Here is a 15,082-nt window from a genome sequence, read left to right as displayed (position 1 = left end):
GCGTGGCCCCCGGGGGTCCCCAATAGTGCAAACGTCACCCTCGCCCCCAGGACGGGCCGGGAGGCGGCAGGGCGGCTCCATCCCGCGGGGGCTGGGCCTGGTCCGGCTTTACATTCACTGGTTTGTGTTTTTGTATATTTTTTTTAGATATTTTTCTCTTTTTAAATTTTTTTTGTTTTGTTTTAGTTTTTTCCTTAATTTCAAAAGGCGAGGCAGGAGCAGCGGCCGCCCTAGCAAGCACAGGTCTCCGCGGGGGCTCCGGCTACGCCCCGCCCGCGCCCCGCAGCGCCCCGCAGCGCCCGGGCCTGGCCCTCATCCCGCCCTCGCACGCACGCACGCACGCACGCACGCGGCCTCGCCAGGATGGAAATGACAATTCCGCTTTGATTTTTTTTCTTTTTTTTCTTTTTTTGTACCAGGCAGTTTAAAAAAAAAAAACACCCAAAAAAAATAATAAAACACACACGGAAAAAAAAAACCCACAAACAACCACACAACGAGAAACTCGTCCCGCTCTCCCGGCCAGGCCAGCGCGGCCCGCGGCGAACGCCCGAATGGTTCCTGAAACGCGAGATTCAGCAGTATCTTTGGCAACACTTTTATCACGACCTTAATTTAAAGAATAAAAATAAAATCGATCCACGTCTATATACAGTATGTGATTGCGGGGGGCGGGCGGGGGCGCGGTTAAGGCAGAGTGGGCGGGCGGGGCGGGGAGCGGGCGCAGGTGCGGGCCGGGTTAGTGCAACCCCCGCGGCGGCGCGCGGGGCGGCCGCGGCCGGGACTCGGGCGTGGATTTGGAGTCGGTTTATTGCGAGCGGGGCGGGGTGCGGGCGAGGGGACCTCTCTGGGGGGCGGGAGGGAGTGGGGGTCCCTGGCCTGTTCCGTCTGCGCTGCGGGGCGCACGCCAGGCCGGGCCCGCGCCGCGCGGCCTCCGAGCGGGATCCTGAGACTTCCGGGGTGGGGGGCGCGCGGGGGTGGGGAGGGAGCGAAAACCGCCTTCTTTTCCGCAAGTTTCCCTTTAAAAAAAAAAAAGAAAAAAAAAAGAGGACGAGAAGGACGCTTGTCACGGAGGAGGGGGCACCCAGGCCGCTGCTGGCGCGCGGGGCGGGGGTCTCAGCTGGGCAGCGCGCGCACTCGCGGGGTCCCACGCCGGGCGTTGCATATGCGGGAGGAGGGCGCGGGGCGCGGGCGCCTCCCCGCCCCCGGACCCCCGTCCGTGGCCTGCGGCTCGGCCAACGCCGGGCCTTTGTGGGGGTCGGAGGTCGGGGGAGGCGGGTGCCGCCCCGGGTTACAGTCAGTGCCTTTGAGTAAAAAGAGGGGGCGTGGGGGGTGTAAGGCCCTGGGGGTGGGGCCCCGCCGCGCGCCCCGGGGCGGCACCGTGGGCAGGGCCGCTCCCTGAGCCCCCGCGGACCCCGGGGACGCCCCTCGCCCCTCGGGGCCCCGACCCCGCTGCTCCGCCCTGGGGAACACAAGTGGATTCGCCATTTGCGCTGGGTTTTTTTTTATTATTATTATTTTGTACAAAAATAAATCGACTTTTAGGAATTTCTTCTGCTTCCTCTCTCGCTCGCTCGCTCGCTCTCTCTCTCGCTCGCTCGTTCCTTTTTTTTTTTTTTTGTCTTTTCAATTTTTCATAGAAGTTGATTGCAATTTGTAAACATGTTTTTAAATTAAGATTTAACATCTAGTACCCGTTCTCTGCGGCTGGCTGCCTGCTCTCTCCTGCTCTGGCAAAGATCTGCGCTGTGGGTGTCGGTTTTTCTGGGTTTTGCCTTTTGTTTTTTTTATTGCTTTTTGTGACATCAGGACTCCGGCCTCGCGCCGCCCGCCCGCCCGCCCCTGCCATCGCGGGACCCTGGTGCCCGGGGCTCGGCCGCCGGCCTCGGGGGCAGGTCTGCTTTATATATATCTATATCTATATAGAGATCCATATATAAATCTGGTTTTTAAGGAAAGAAAAAAAAAAGGGGGGAGGGAGAAAAAAAAAAAACCTCTAAAAAGTGCTTTAAAAAGTGGGGGTGGGGGCACGGACAAAGTCGCAAGTTTTTGAATGGCCAAACGCGGGGTGGGGGCGGTGGGCGGCGCGGGGCGCGTGCGGAGGGGGTCCCGCCGGTCCTAAGTGCCGTGCAGAAGGGCCCCCCTCGGCCCCCGGCCCCGGCCCCGGCCCGATCGCCGCCGCGCGCTGTCTCTCCGGGTTGGGAATAAATACATTTGTGTCTCGGCGGCCGGGAGAGCCGGGGGTGCGAGGCCACGGGCGGGGGGCGGGGAAGCGGGGGGGGGGTGGAGGGGGCCCCCCTTAATAAGTGCCCTGAGGAAGGAGGGTTGGGGGGGCTGGGGACCGGGCCCCTTTTAGCGTCCGCTCAGAGCGGACAGAAAGCATTTAAAGTCTCCTCTCAAAGACGCGTGGGAACCAGCGAGGGGCGGGGGAGAGAGGCCGACCCCAGGCCCCGGGGGTTGGGGGGCTCGGGATCCTTGGGGACCACGGACACCCCGACCCGAGCCCCGGGAGCCCGCGGCGGGGGAGGTGGCGGGAGATCCGAGAAAAGCGCTAGCTACCCTAGGCTCGGTGCGCTCATATATATATATCCGTATATATATATATATAGATTATAGATATCTGTATATAGATAGATTTGCTGTTCTGTGTTTTCGGGGGGTGGTGGGTGATTTTCGCTCGCTCTCTCGGGTGTCTGCGCGCGCGTTCGTTTTTCTGTTTGTTTTTTTTTTTGGTTTCTAGGCGAGTCCGGCTGCGAAGGGACCGTCGGCGGCCGCGGCCCCCGGGCCGCCCCCGCCGTCGCCGCCGGCGCCCGCTACATTCAAGCGGCCCAGCCCGTCGGGGCTGGCCTCGTCCTCGTCCTCGTCGTCCTCCTTAAAGTGCTTCTCGCCGTTGCGCCGCGCGTCCGGGGAGCCGGGCGCGGCGGGGGCGCCGGCGGGCGCGGGCGCGCCGGGGCCGGGGTCGGGCCCGCCGCCGCCGCCGCCGCCGCGCGCGCGGGGCTTGCGGCCTCGGCGCGAGGGCACGCCGTTGCAGCCGTCCTTCTTGAGGTGTCTGTGCAGGTGGTCGGAGCGCACGAAGGTCTTGCAGCAGCTGTCGCACTGGTAGGGGCGCAGCCCCGTGTGCACGCGCATGTGGTTCTTCAGGTCGTAGTTGTGCGCGAACGCCGCCCCGCACTGCTGGCACAGGTACGGCTTCTCGCCCGTGTGCTTCCGCATGTGCACCTTGAGCTTGTCCTGCCTGCGAACGGGGCGGGAGGGGGCGGCCGTGGTCAGCGCGGGGCGCTCGGCCAATCGGCGCGAGAGGGCGTGGCCGGCGGGGCGGGGCCCGACGTCCAGCAGGGTCCGGGAGTGGACGCGGACGCCCGCCCGGGGCCAGCCCACTAGGGCTGCCCGGCCTCTGCCCCCGCGAGAAGGGATGGGCCGGCAAGAGGCGGCAGCCGCCCTGCTCGCCGCGGGCATTTATGGAGCGCCTGCTGAATGCCCGGCCCTGCTCGCCCGCTGAAAGTACCACCAGGAGGGGAGGGGGTGGCCGGGGTGGGGGGCGCCATTCTGCTGTCAGCACTCTCAGGCCTGCAGCCCAGGCCAACCGGGGGCAGCTGGTGGCCCCGGTAGCCGAGACCCCATCCCCAGGGCACAACCAGGCCCCCCACCCCCGCCCCGACAGGGCAAGCGCCAACCGGCCTCAGGGTGCCTGCAGCGCGCATCTGCCCCGGTCTCCCCCGAGGGGCCCCGCACCACCGCCGCGGGGCTCCCGTCCCCTGACTGGGGGTTACTCGGGGCTCGGCCTGAGGCCCACAGTGCTGGTCTCCGCGTCAGGCCCGGGCGTTACTGTCCTGCGTGGGGGCCCCGAGCCCCCGAGACGTGGCCGTCCTGCAGGGGAGCGCGCGAGGCGCCGAGTGCACCTGCCAACAGCGCGCCTCTAACTGCGCCTGCGCAGCCCTCGCCGCCGGGGCACCGCGCCCGGCCACGCGGAGGGGTCTGGCAGCCCTGGCCCTTGCTCCCCACGGCCAGGCCTCTCTGGCTGTCTGCCCCTCTCACATGCAGAGGACTGACGAACTCCTATCTATCCCTCAGAACTCCACCTCGAGGGCCCCTCTCCGGCTCTGCCCACCCCCGGGGACCCAGCGCTGGTTCCGGGCCCTGCGCGTGCGCGCCCTGCGGACGCCAGTCCTCACTTCCTGCACAGCCCCCTCGCCGCCCCCAGGCTGGGAGGCCCAGAGAGGGGCGGCCGCGCGCCGGGGGTTGCACAGCAGGCCGGGCTGGGGGCGGAGGCGGAGGCAGCCCCGGTTTCGTCACCCCAAGCCCCAGCCTGGGGTAATTATAGCCCCGGCCGCCACAGGCCCCGCTTACTCAACGCACGGGCGTGAGTCACAGGGCCCCTGGGCCGGGAGGGCTGGGGCCCCGGGTGGGGGGCGGGGGAGCAGGTGGGGTTGGGGAGAGGCCTGTTTCCCAGGCCGGCTCGGGCTGGGGGTGCGCCGGGACAGTCCACGGCCCGCGGTTACAAGGCCAGGTGGCGGCTGGGTTTGGGTCTGGGCACCTCAGCTCCCGCACCTGCGCCCAGAGACCCCCCCCCCCCAGCGCAGGGCCCGCAGCCACCCCAGGAGCCCCTCCAGGCCTTTGGCACCGCAACCCCACCGACGGCTGGGCCAGGCCAGCAGCCAGCGCGCCTGCCTGCAGCCGGCGCCCTTTGACCCCCGCCTGGCACTCCTGGGCACCGGAGTCCAGCCACACCCTCCCCTCCTGGCCTGCTGGGGAGGGGGCCGCAGTGCTGGGGAGGGGGGTCAGTCCTGGTTCCTGTCCCCGTGGGGCGGGGCTGGGAAGTGGGGACAATGGCCCCTTTCTTCCGCCTCAGTGGGCGTGGCTGGGGAACCCCAGGGCGGGGGGCAGGGGGTGTTGCTGAGTCACCGGGCCTGGCCAGGCCCCTGCCTTCCAGCCCCCGCCCTGGGTCCACAGGCCCAGCCAGCCAGGTCGCAAGCTCCCCTCGCCCGGCCTTGACCTCTGCGGCTCGCACCCAGGTTCCGGGGGTGTTCCTTCCCCACCCGCTGCCAGGTGCGCGGGCCTCAGGGCCTTTGCACAGGGCGCTCCCTGCCAGGAACACCCCTTCCCAGGGCTCGGCCGGGCCTCCCAGCTGCTCCCCCCAGTGCCCACCTCAGAGCCTGGCATACAGCAGGGGCTTCATAAATGTCGGCCCAAGAAAGCAAGCTGCACAGCACCGAGAAAGACCCACAGCGACCGAACCAGCAGAGCCTTCGTGCCCCCGCTGTGCGGCCCGCCATTACTGCACCTGCTCCCGCGCCCTCCACGCCTGCGCCCTTACCACCCGCGCCTGCGCCCGCACCGTGCGTCCACGCCTGGGCCCACACCGCCCGCGCCTGCTCCCGCGCCGCCCGCGCCTGAGCCCACGCCGCCCGCACCTGCGTCCACACCGCCTGCACCTGCTCCAGCGCCCCCCGCTCCTGCGCCCGCGCCTGCACCCACACCGCCTGCACCTGCTCCAGCGCCCCCCGCTCCTGCGCCCGCGCCTGCACCCACACCTCCTGCACCTGCTCCCGCGCCTGCGCACATGCGGCCCGCACCTGCCCCTGCGCCCACACCGCCTGCACCTGCTCCCGCGCCGCCCGCACCTGCGCCCTTACCACCCGCGCCTGCTCCCGTGACGCCCACACCGCCCGCACCTGCGTCCACACCGCCTGCACCTGCTCCCGCGCCGTCCGTCCGCGCTTGCGCCTGCGCCCACGCCTCCTGCACCTGCTCCCGCGCCTGCGCACACGCCGCCTGCACCTGCACCTGCCCCCGCGCCTGCGCACACGCTGCCCGCGCCTGCTCCCGCGCCGTCCACCCGCGCCTGCGCACACGCCGTCCGCCCGCGCCTGCGCCCACACCTCCTGCACCTGCTCCCGCGCCTGCGCACACGCCGCCCGCACCTGCTCCCACGCCGTCCGCCCGCGCCTGCGCCCACACCTCCTGCACCTGCCCCCGCGCCTGCGCACACGCCGCCCGCGCGCTCACCTCGTGAAGCGGACCTTGCAGATGCTGCACTCGTAGGGCTTCTCGCCCGTGTGCGTGCGGATGTGGCGCGGCAGCTTGCCCGCGCCCTGGATCACCTTCTCGCAGATGGGGCACTTTTGGAAGGCCTTGGCGCGGATCTTCTTCTCGCCCTTCTGCGACCAGGCCGGGTAGACGTCGCCGTCGTGCGCGCCGCTGAAGTACTTCAGGTAGTAGTCCATGACGCCCTTGTCGTCGGCGCGCGACTCGTCGTCGCTGTCGCCCGCCGCCAGCGCGCCCGCGCGGCCCACCGACGACATCATCTGCTGCAGCAGCGTGCTGGCGGCCAGCCCGTCCGCGTCGGCCGCGTCCCCGTCCTCGCCCTCGGCCGCGCCCGACAGGAAGCCGGGCGAGTCCCCGGGCTCGGGGGCCGCCTCGGACAGCGAGGCCGCCTCCTCCTCGCCGGCGCGGCCGTAGTGGCCGTTCTGCGTGGCGGCCGGCGGGGCCCCCGGGGGCGGAAAGAGGCCCCCCGCGGCGGCGGCGGCGGCGGCGGCGGCGGCGTCCTCGTCCCGCTCCGGCCACAGGCCCGTGTTGCTGTCGCCCTCGTCCCCGTCCCCCGCCGGGGGCCGCTCGCCCGGGGGCCCCAGCCCGTAGAAATCCAAGCCGTTGCAGTCGCCGGCGGCGGCCGCCGCCACGGCCTCCTTGGTGGCGTCCAGGTCGTCGTCGGAGGCGCCGAAGGCGGACCAGGGGAAGGCGGCGGCGGCGGCGGCGGCGGCGGGGGGCAGGCTGTTCATGGGGTTACTCTGGAAGAACTCGAGGTACTCCTTGGCGCGCAGCAGGTTGCGCTGGTCGGCCTCGTCGCCCAGCTGCGGCTGGCCCGCGTCGGCGCCCGCGTCGGCCGCCAGGATCTGGCGGTCCAGCAGGTCGGCGCACACGTGGCTCACGGCCGGGATCTCGAGCAGGCGCGCGGCGCTCAAGATGTCGCCCACGTTGGCCGTGCTCACGGTGAGCGTGGCGGTGTAGGCGAAGTCCATGAGCGCCGTCAGCGCCTCGGCGCTCACGAAGTCGATCTCGTAGACGTTCTGCTGGTCCACCACGGCGCCCGACGTGAACAGCTTCTTGAAGTACTGGCTGCAGGCGGCCAGCACCGAGCGGTGCGTCGGGAACTCGCGGCCCTCCACCAGGATGACCACGTCGCACAGCAGGCCCTGCGTGCGCTGCTCGTTCAACCCGCTCAGGATGTCCGTGCTGTGGTCGGGGAACGGGATCCCGATGGGGCCGTCCACGCCGCCGGCCATCTTCCGCGCCGAGACCTGCAGCGCCGGGGGGGGGGGGGGGACAGGGCTGCGGTCAGCACACCCTCCCTGGCCGCGCTATCTTCTAAGCCTGAACAGCCCCCCCTCCCCCACGTGGGAGGACCCAGGCCCGGGACCCTCCCTGACCCTGCGCCGCCCAGGTCTGAGTCAGCTGTCGGGGCTGTGGCCCCGGCGGCCAGCGGGCCAGGCGCACGGGCACCATGGGCGTACCCCAGTGACTCCACTGCCCCGGGAGCCCCCAGGACCGGCTGAGCCCCGGCAGTGAGTAACAGGGAGAAACCGGCCGCCGCCCAGCCGTCTCCCCTAAGCAGGGGCCGGGGGCCTCTCGCCCGCCTCTTGCTGCCCACCGCCCTGCCGGCAGCCCCTCCCCGGCTGCACTGCTTGGAGCTCTGGGCCTCAGTCTCCCCACCTGTCGAATGGGCAGAGGCCTCCGGGCCGCAACCCCCCCCCCCATGACTCATCCGCCCACTTGGGCGCCTGTGCAAACCTCTGGCTCCTCTCCCTGCCCCCCGCCCTCCGGGGAGCCCCGCGCCACCCAGCACCACTCGCATTCCTCCGGGCCGGCAGCAGGCTCGCAGGCCACGGCCCGGGGAGGGGGCCCTCCGCGAACCACGACTCTCCCCCGGCCCCCGAGCCGGGCAGGGCAGCCCAGCCTCAGCCTGGGGGTGCTGGGCTTGGGCCTGGCCGGGGAGGCCCAGCGCTGGTCCCGAGCAGGACCCAGGCTGGCCCTCGGCGCGGGGGTCCGGGCCTCGGGGCCGACACAGAGGCCTTTGTGCGGGCCTGCACGCTGCCCGGGACTCTCCGGGCGGCCCCCGCGGCCCGCCCCGTCCCCGCCCGCCTTCCCGCCGCCAGCGCCCAGGCACCAGCTGCTGCCCCCCCGCCGCCCCCCCTCATTCTGCCAGCCTGGGGTGGGGAGGGGGAGGCTCAGAGGTGGCTGTCGGGGGCAGGGGTGGGGGGCGGCCCCGTGCGAGCCTCGGAGGAGCCCCCTTTGGTGGGTGCCACCCCCTGCCACCATCTGCCGTCTGGCCCCGGGCCCCGGGCCCCGGGGAACATGTGGGCAGATGGGGCCCGGGATCAGACGCGCCCTGGCCCCTCCTCGCCCCCACACGCGGGGGTGGGGGGCGGCCTCCGACCCGGGGCCCCCTCGGGAGCGGCCGAGGCCACCTCCAGGGGCTCTGAGGTTCGGCCCGAGGTGGCCCAAGTGACTCACCCCTGCGTGGCCGCCGCGCCCCTGCAGCACCACCGCCCTGGCTTCCTCCCAGCGGCCGGGCTCTTGGGGCCAGGGGCCGCCGCAGCCCTATTTTAAGTGCGAGAGCCCTGGGCCTCTGCCCTCTCCCAGGGCATCGGCGCTCCCCCAACCCGCAGGCCGGGCCTGTCCCCACTTTGCAGGAGAGAACGCCGAGGCCCGCGGGGCTCCGGTTCCGGCAGAGGGCACCCCCCCCTTCCTGGCCAGGGACGGGAAGCCGGGCTCTGCAGACACCTGACCCACACCCTCTCTCTCCAGGAACCGGAGCCACCTGCAGGCCACGCCCTGGGCCACCATCCCCACCCAGGCCACTTGAGGGCCCCACCCCGCCAGGGTCCCCAGCTTTCGTCACAGCCCCGCGCGCCTCCGTGGGATTTCCGGGGCTCGGTGCAGGGTGCTGACTCGGCGGCCGAGGGGCAGGCCCCGGCAGGCCCCTCCTGGGCTGGAGGTGGGGCAGCCTCCTCCCCTGGGGCCGCTCCCAGGCCCCCAAGCCGGCCCTCCCCAGGGCGGCGCACAGTAGGGGCGCAGCCCCGCCCCCCGCCAGTGCAGCCCAGGGTCACCAGGCTGTGGCTCTTCCAGGGCAGGGGACCCTGGCCCGGGTCAGCCCCTCCCCGTGCCCCGGAATTTCGGAGGCTCCCAGAGGCACGAAGCCCGGCCAAGGTCACCCAGCGGCCCCCGACCAGGTGAAGGCGGCGGCAGGGGGCGAGCGCCCAGTCCCAAGGTCACAGGGCGCGGTGTGCAGCACCCCCAGACGTGGCGGCCACAGTGGAGCCCGGCTGCTCGGCCCAGGCTGTGTGGCCTCCCTGAGACCCCGTTCCCTGGGGGGCTGGGAGTGGGGTGTCCCGATGGTGCCAACGGGGCGCTCATGCAGCCCAGCCGGGCCGGCCCCTGCCCGCCTCGTGGAGGGGAGCTTCCGGACGGCACCCCGGGACCCAGCCAACTCCCCACCCGGGCACAGAGAGGGTGGGCGGCCCGCCCACGGCCACACAGCCAAGCCCGGTGCGCAGGTGCGGCTGCCAGGCCCGCGCCCTCGTGGCCAGGCGGCCTGTGTTGCAAGGTTGGTCCCGAAGGGTTACCCCGCCCCGACCTGGTGCCAATCCCGGCCTGGCCCCGTCCCCAGCCCGGGGTTTAATGGGCCAGGAATGCCGTGTCTGGACTGGGGGCGCCGAGGGCACCGGGCAGCTGCCGGCCGGCCCCCTGCCCACTCTGGGCACCTGCCCTCGCGGGCGGGAGGGCCGGACTCCGGAGCGAACAGGCCCTCGGCCATCTTACGAGTCCATTTTATTGCCCTAAATGGGGAGGGGCTTCCTGCCCGGGCCTTAAAGGGCCAGAGGCAGGAAGGCTGCGGGCCCAGTGGGAAGTGTGGGGGTGGGGGCGGGAGGGGCGGAGATGAGGTGGCCGCGGGCCGCCTGTCTGACCCCCAGCCCACGGGCGGGGCCGAGCCACCCTGTTCCCGTGTCCCCAGTGCCGTGGTGGGCTGGGAAGCCCAGCGCTGTGAGCAAAGCTGGGTTCCAGGAGGCAGCCTTGGTGAGCCGGAGCCGTCCACTGTGAGAGGAGGGAGTGAGCTTCCCGTCGCAGGGGGCAAACAAGGCCCGGCTCCGCAGAAGCCCATGGCTGCGCGCCCTGCCCTCAGCTCCAGCTGCACCTGCTGCCCAGCATGCCCCACGAGGGGGCTGGCCGACCCCCAGAGCCTCTGACCGCCCTCCCTCCCTGCCTCCCTGCCTGTCACCGGGAGCCACCGGCGGCAGCCTGAGCAGGTGGCGGGCACACAGCCTGGTCCCTCCCGGCCGACACATCCTGCAGGGAGGTCGGACCAGAAAGGCGTGGGTGGGGACCGAGTGGCCGTCCACGGCCTGCTGGGGGGACAGATGGAGACGCCGGTCCTGCGGCCACGCTCTTCCCGGTTCCCGGCGGGAGCCTTCCGCGCCTGACTTGGGGTTTGGGCCCCGGGGGCAGGGGAGAGGGGCCGACTGGTCGTGGGCCCCACGGGGCAGGGGCCGTCAGCACCGCCCATCGGGCAGAGACTGGCCCAGGGTCACTCAGCGGAGCTGGGACTGAGCGCAGGCCATCTGGCCACCTAGTCCTGCCTAACGAGTCCTCCCAGGGCGCCCCGCCCCCGGCACACTGCCCCCAGCTACCAGCAGGGGACAAACCCCAGCCCGCACCCGGGGGGCTGTGGGGCTGAGGAGGGCCGGGGAAGGGGGAGCTCCCACAGGGGGCCTGCGGCGGGGTCAGTCCGAGAGGGTCCCCCAGAGTCCCGGAAGGAAGCCGGCGCGTGACAACCGAGGGGCCCGGGGGAATCTCCCCATTGTGCTGACCGGGACAACCGAGGCTGGCGGGGTGGGGCCTCAGGCTGGGCTGGGTTTGGGCCACCCTGACCCTCGCCCAACCTCATTCCTCGGGCCCCAGCCCCGGGTCCCCGGCAGGTGCCAGGTGGACACTCGTCCAACCCCCAGGCAGGTCCGTGCTGTGCCCTGAGCCGACCTGGGCGCTCCCTGTCCGGCTGCCATGGGCCCCACCGGACGGAGGGGGTCCCCTGGCACCACAGCCCCCCGCACGCCCCGCCTTGGGGAGCTGACCTCTGCTCCCCTGGCCTAATGGGGGGGAGGCTCGGGACCCTGTGTGCCCTTGGCGGCCTCCCTGCCCTCTCTGTGCCTCAATGTCACCTTTAGGCACCGGGGCTTCCTAGGCAGACAGCTGCCTGCAGCCCTCGGGCAGGACGTGGGGGGACCACAGGGGCCAGGTCCAGCCCGGGCGCGTGACCTTGGGCCACGGCTGCCGCCCCCGGCCCCACAACGGCACCTGCTGGGAGGCCGCCCCCTGGACCCACCAAGGACCCCTCCCCAGGGGGGCCCAGGCTGGGCTCGGCCTCTGCTGAGAGCTGCGTGGCTCCCGGCCCGGCCCGGGGTGCTGAGTGGCCACCACGCAGCCAATCAGAGCTGAATAATAAATACCCCCCCCAGAGCGACCCACGAATTAAAATTTCAGTGTCCCCGATAGCTCCTCTTTCATTCATGGGCTCCCGCCCCCTCCCCCGGCTCGTCGCCACAGCGATGGCTGGCGGTAAACAGAGCCCCGAGCCCGCCCGAGGTGCCCGGCCGGGGCTGATTAGGGGCCCCAAGGGGGGGCTGCCCTCGCGGGAAATGCCCGGGCCCCCGGCCTGAGCTCCCGGACCTCTCCCAGGCCGGCTCTGCCAATAGGAAGTGATCGGCGGGCGGTGGGGAGGCCACCCCCCCCAGCATGGGAGCGGCACCCTCGGGGTTACGCCCTGGCCCTGATCTGGGTGGGTGGCGGGGTGACATGGAAGCCCGGGCGCCCAGTCCCCAGAGGCAGCCGGCAGGCAGGGGGGCGGCCGGCCAATCCCGCCACCCATGGGTGAGCCAGGTGGGCGCCGCGGGGGGGAAGGGGCACCCACAGCTCTCTCACTTCCGCCGGCTGCCCAAGGAGGGGGCAGAGGCGCTGCCTGCCTCCCCTGGCCCCAGGCAGCCTACGGCATGCATTCCACCAACACCAAGTGGGCGCCGACTGCGTGCCCGGCCTGGCTGGACAGCACCCGCGGCTGCGGCCCCCGGGGGCTCGCGCGCAGAGCGGCCCAGAACCCGCAGAGGCCCAGGCCAGCCGGGGGCGTCCGGGCTGCACCGCGCGGCGCAGCCCCCGGGACAGGCTCCCGGCCTCGGGGCTGGGGGAGGGGGCCGGCTCTCCGGCCAGGCGGGCGAGGGGGAGGGCGAGAGGCCAGGAGGGGGCCGGATCCCACCCTCTCCCCCCCGCCCATGCCCGGGCTCCGCGGTCGCACGTGGTGGTGGCGTCAGGGGAAAGGGGGGGGGGGTCCGGGCCGGAGGAGACGGGGTCACGCGCTTTGGGGGCGCGGGCGGGGGAGCGGGGCACCATATCCCCCGACCCGCGGTCCTCCGTGTCCGCGGGTCCGGGCCGAGCCCGCCGCGCGAGCAAGGACAGGGGCCAGGGGCCAGGCGGGTCCCCCCACCCAGGGCTGAGTCAGGCCCGGGCGGGGGCAGGAAGCGGCCCCCTCCCCCGCCCGGCCGCAGCGCGCGGCCCCCGCCCGGCCCCGCCGCGCGCCCGCCCGCCCCGCGCAGGGGGCTCCTACCTCCTTCCCGGGGCAGCGGCGAGGGGGCCCGGCCCCGGCGGCGGCGGTGGCGGCGGCTGCGGCTGGGCTGGCTCCCTCCGAGGGGCCGGGAGGCGGCAGTGAGCCTGGCCCCGCGCCACCCCCCGCCGCCGGCGGCCAATCCCCACCCGGGCTGGGGGGAGGGCGATGCAAATTACCCCGGATCTGGGTCCGCCCGCCCGCCCGCCCGCCCCCCCACGCCCGGCCCGGCCTGCGCTAGGCCGCGCATCCCCGGGCTCGCCTGCGCCGCGCGGCCGCCCGGGCCGCCACCCTCCCCGGGGGAGCGCCGGGAGGGTGACCCCCCGGGGCGGGGGGCCGAGGGGAGGGGGGCTGGGGACGGTTACACAACTCGGCGGGGAGGGGCCCCGGGGCGGGGAGGGGGCCGGCCCGCGGGCCGCGCAGCCGGAAGCCGGGGACCGCCACCGGCCCCCGGCGAGGGGAACCCGGCTGCAGGCCCCGCCCCCGCGCCGGCCCGCCCCGCCCCTCGCGCCGCGCCGTGCCAGCGGCCGGCGCGCATTGGCCCGCCGGCCCGCCGCTCACCGCCCCTCCTCCGCACCGCCCCTACCCGCGGGCCGCGGCGGGCCGCCGGCGCGGCGCACCCTGGGACTTGGAGTCCGGGCCGCCGCCACCCGCCGGGCGCGCGCGGCAGAGCAAACTACGACACCCAGAAGCCCGCGCGGCGCCTCCCGCCCACCCGGACACCCCACCCCTTCCCCCTCCTTTGCAAAGCCCCCCTCCCTGTTTTTTCAGCCCCCTCCCCCCCATCCCCCATGGAGCTCCATCCTGGCCAACTCCAACGTATGCACGCAGCACCGAAAGGCCCCCCCCCGGTGGGGGGGCGAGAGCGCCCCCCAGCCCCAGCTGCAAAGTTAGCACGCGACGCGCCCCCCTGTGTCCCCACGCCGGCTCCCCCCCCACCCTCAATGCAGCCCCGCTCCCCCTCCCCCGCACTCCTCGGGCCCGGGAGCCCCGAAAAGCCATGCACCCGGGCGTGGGGGGGGGAGGGCTGGCGCACCAGCCCGTGCACTTGGCCCGCGAGCCCCCTGCCCGGGCGGCAGCCCCCCCACCCCGGCCCGCGGCGCCTCCGGCCCCCGGGCAGCCGGCCGCCCGCCACCCCCTCCTCCTCCGAAACTTGGGGAGCGTCCCCCGGCCTGAGCGCAGCGGTGGGCGCAGCGCCCCCCGCCCGTGCCGGGCCGCGCCGAGCGCCGCCTTACCTCACGGGGCCGGGCCGGGCCGGGGCGCGCGGGGCCGGGGCCCGGGGCTGGGGCTGCGCTCCTCGGCCGCTCGTCCGGGGGTGCGCGGCGCTCGCTGTCCCCGCGCGTGTCCCCGCGTCGCTCCCTCGCGCGGCGGCGGCGGCGGCGGCGTCACGGCCCCTACAGTAACCGTACAGTACAGCCAAAGCCCCGTATGATGCTCGCGACTCCCTTCCTGGTTTCTCCGAGGGCAAGAGGGGTCCTCCCTTGTCTTAAAGGTGCCGCAGCCGCCGGCCCCCCCCGCCCGGCCCCCCCCCCCGGCCCGGAGGCGAGAACAGGCTCGGCAGGTCCCCTCTTGCCACGTCTCTGCCCTCCCGTGGGGCTTCGCTCGCTGCGCGCCGGGGAGACCGGGCTGTTATTAGGCTGTGCCAAGTTGGGGGGGGGGTCCGGCGCGCCCCCCCTGCCCTGACCTCTCCGCCCCGCTGCGCGGCGCCGTGCCAGCGCGCGGGCTTATCTGGCCCCAAAGCTCCCCAGGGCGCAGGGAGGGGGGGAGCGGGCCCCCCGGGGCGGGGGGGCGGGGGCCTGCAGATAAACAGGCCCCCAGCCTCTGCGCAGGGGCGGGGTGCAGGCTGGGGGGGCGCGCGGGCTTTGCCCCCGACGCCCGGGGCGGGGCAGGGTGGCAGCGGCGGCGGGGGCGGGGAGCGCGCGGTGCGCACTGACTGCGAGAGCCGACGCGGGCGGGCGGGCGTGGGTCGCGAGGCCCTGGCGGTGGGGGGCTGCGAGGGTGGGGACCCCCGCCCCCGCCGCACGCGCCCCGCCGGGACCGGGCGCCCGCCCGCCTCAGTTTCCCCAGCGGCGCAAGCGCGCCCGCGGAGGGCCGGGGGGCGGCGGCGGGGGGCTCGGGGCTGGGCGCGCGGGGGCTCCCCGGGCTGCCAGTGGAATCGCCAACCTGCCGGCTCGGCGGTTATATAAAGGCGGCGCTGCACCCGCCGCCCAGGGCCGTCGCGGGGGAAGGGGTAGGCGAGGGGCGGGCAGGGCGGTGGTTCGCTGAGCTCGCCAACTTCCCCCACCCGGCTGCGGGCCGCTGGGCGGGCCGGGGACGCCCGGGGCTTGCGGGCCGCTCCCGCAGCCTGCGTGGCCGGCGAAGGGCGGAGGTGGGGACTCGCCAGGCGCTGGCGCGGCCCAACTTTTTTTTTTTTTTTTTTTTTTTTTTTTTAATTCTTCG

At 73.1% G+C, this 15,082-nt stretch overlaps 1 protein-coding gene across 2 annotated transcripts; it reads right to left on the bottom strand.

The window, feature by feature from the left end:
• Positions 1 to 1,492: 1,492 nt before the first annotated feature.
• Positions 1,493 to 14,140, bottom strand: ZBTB7A (zinc finger and BTB domain containing 7A). Of its 2 annotated transcripts, none has more exons than XM_070058600.2 (3): positions 13,879 to 14,140; positions 6,007 to 7,295; positions 1,493 to 3,235 (listed from the first exon to the last, which is right to left on the bottom strand). In XM_070058600.2, exons 2-3 carry the CDS (start codon positions 7,278 to 7,280, stop codon positions 2,737 to 2,739), a joined length of 1,773 nt encoding a protein of 590 aa, XP_069914701.1. In that variant the 5' UTR covers positions 7,281 to 7,295; positions 13,879 to 14,140; the 3' UTR covers positions 1,493 to 2,736. The 2 variants fall into 2 exon arrangements, with proteins under 2 accessions (XP_069914701.1, XP_069914700.1); XM_070058599.2 differs by lacking the exon at positions 13,879 to 14,140 and adding an exon at positions 12,647 to 12,780.
• Positions 14,141 to 15,082: the final 942 nt, after the last annotated feature.

The sequence above is a fragment of the Oryctolagus cuniculus genome, chromosome 16 (assembly GCF_051225735.1).
Source record: "Oryctolagus cuniculus isolate XC-2025 breed Fujian yellow rabbit chromosome 16, ASM5122573v1, whole genome shotgun sequence".
NCBI lineage: Eukaryota > Metazoa > Chordata > Mammalia > Lagomorpha > Leporidae > Oryctolagus > Oryctolagus cuniculus.
Note: the sequence above shows the minus strand (reverse complement) of the source record. Positions and strands in the feature narration are given on the sequence as shown.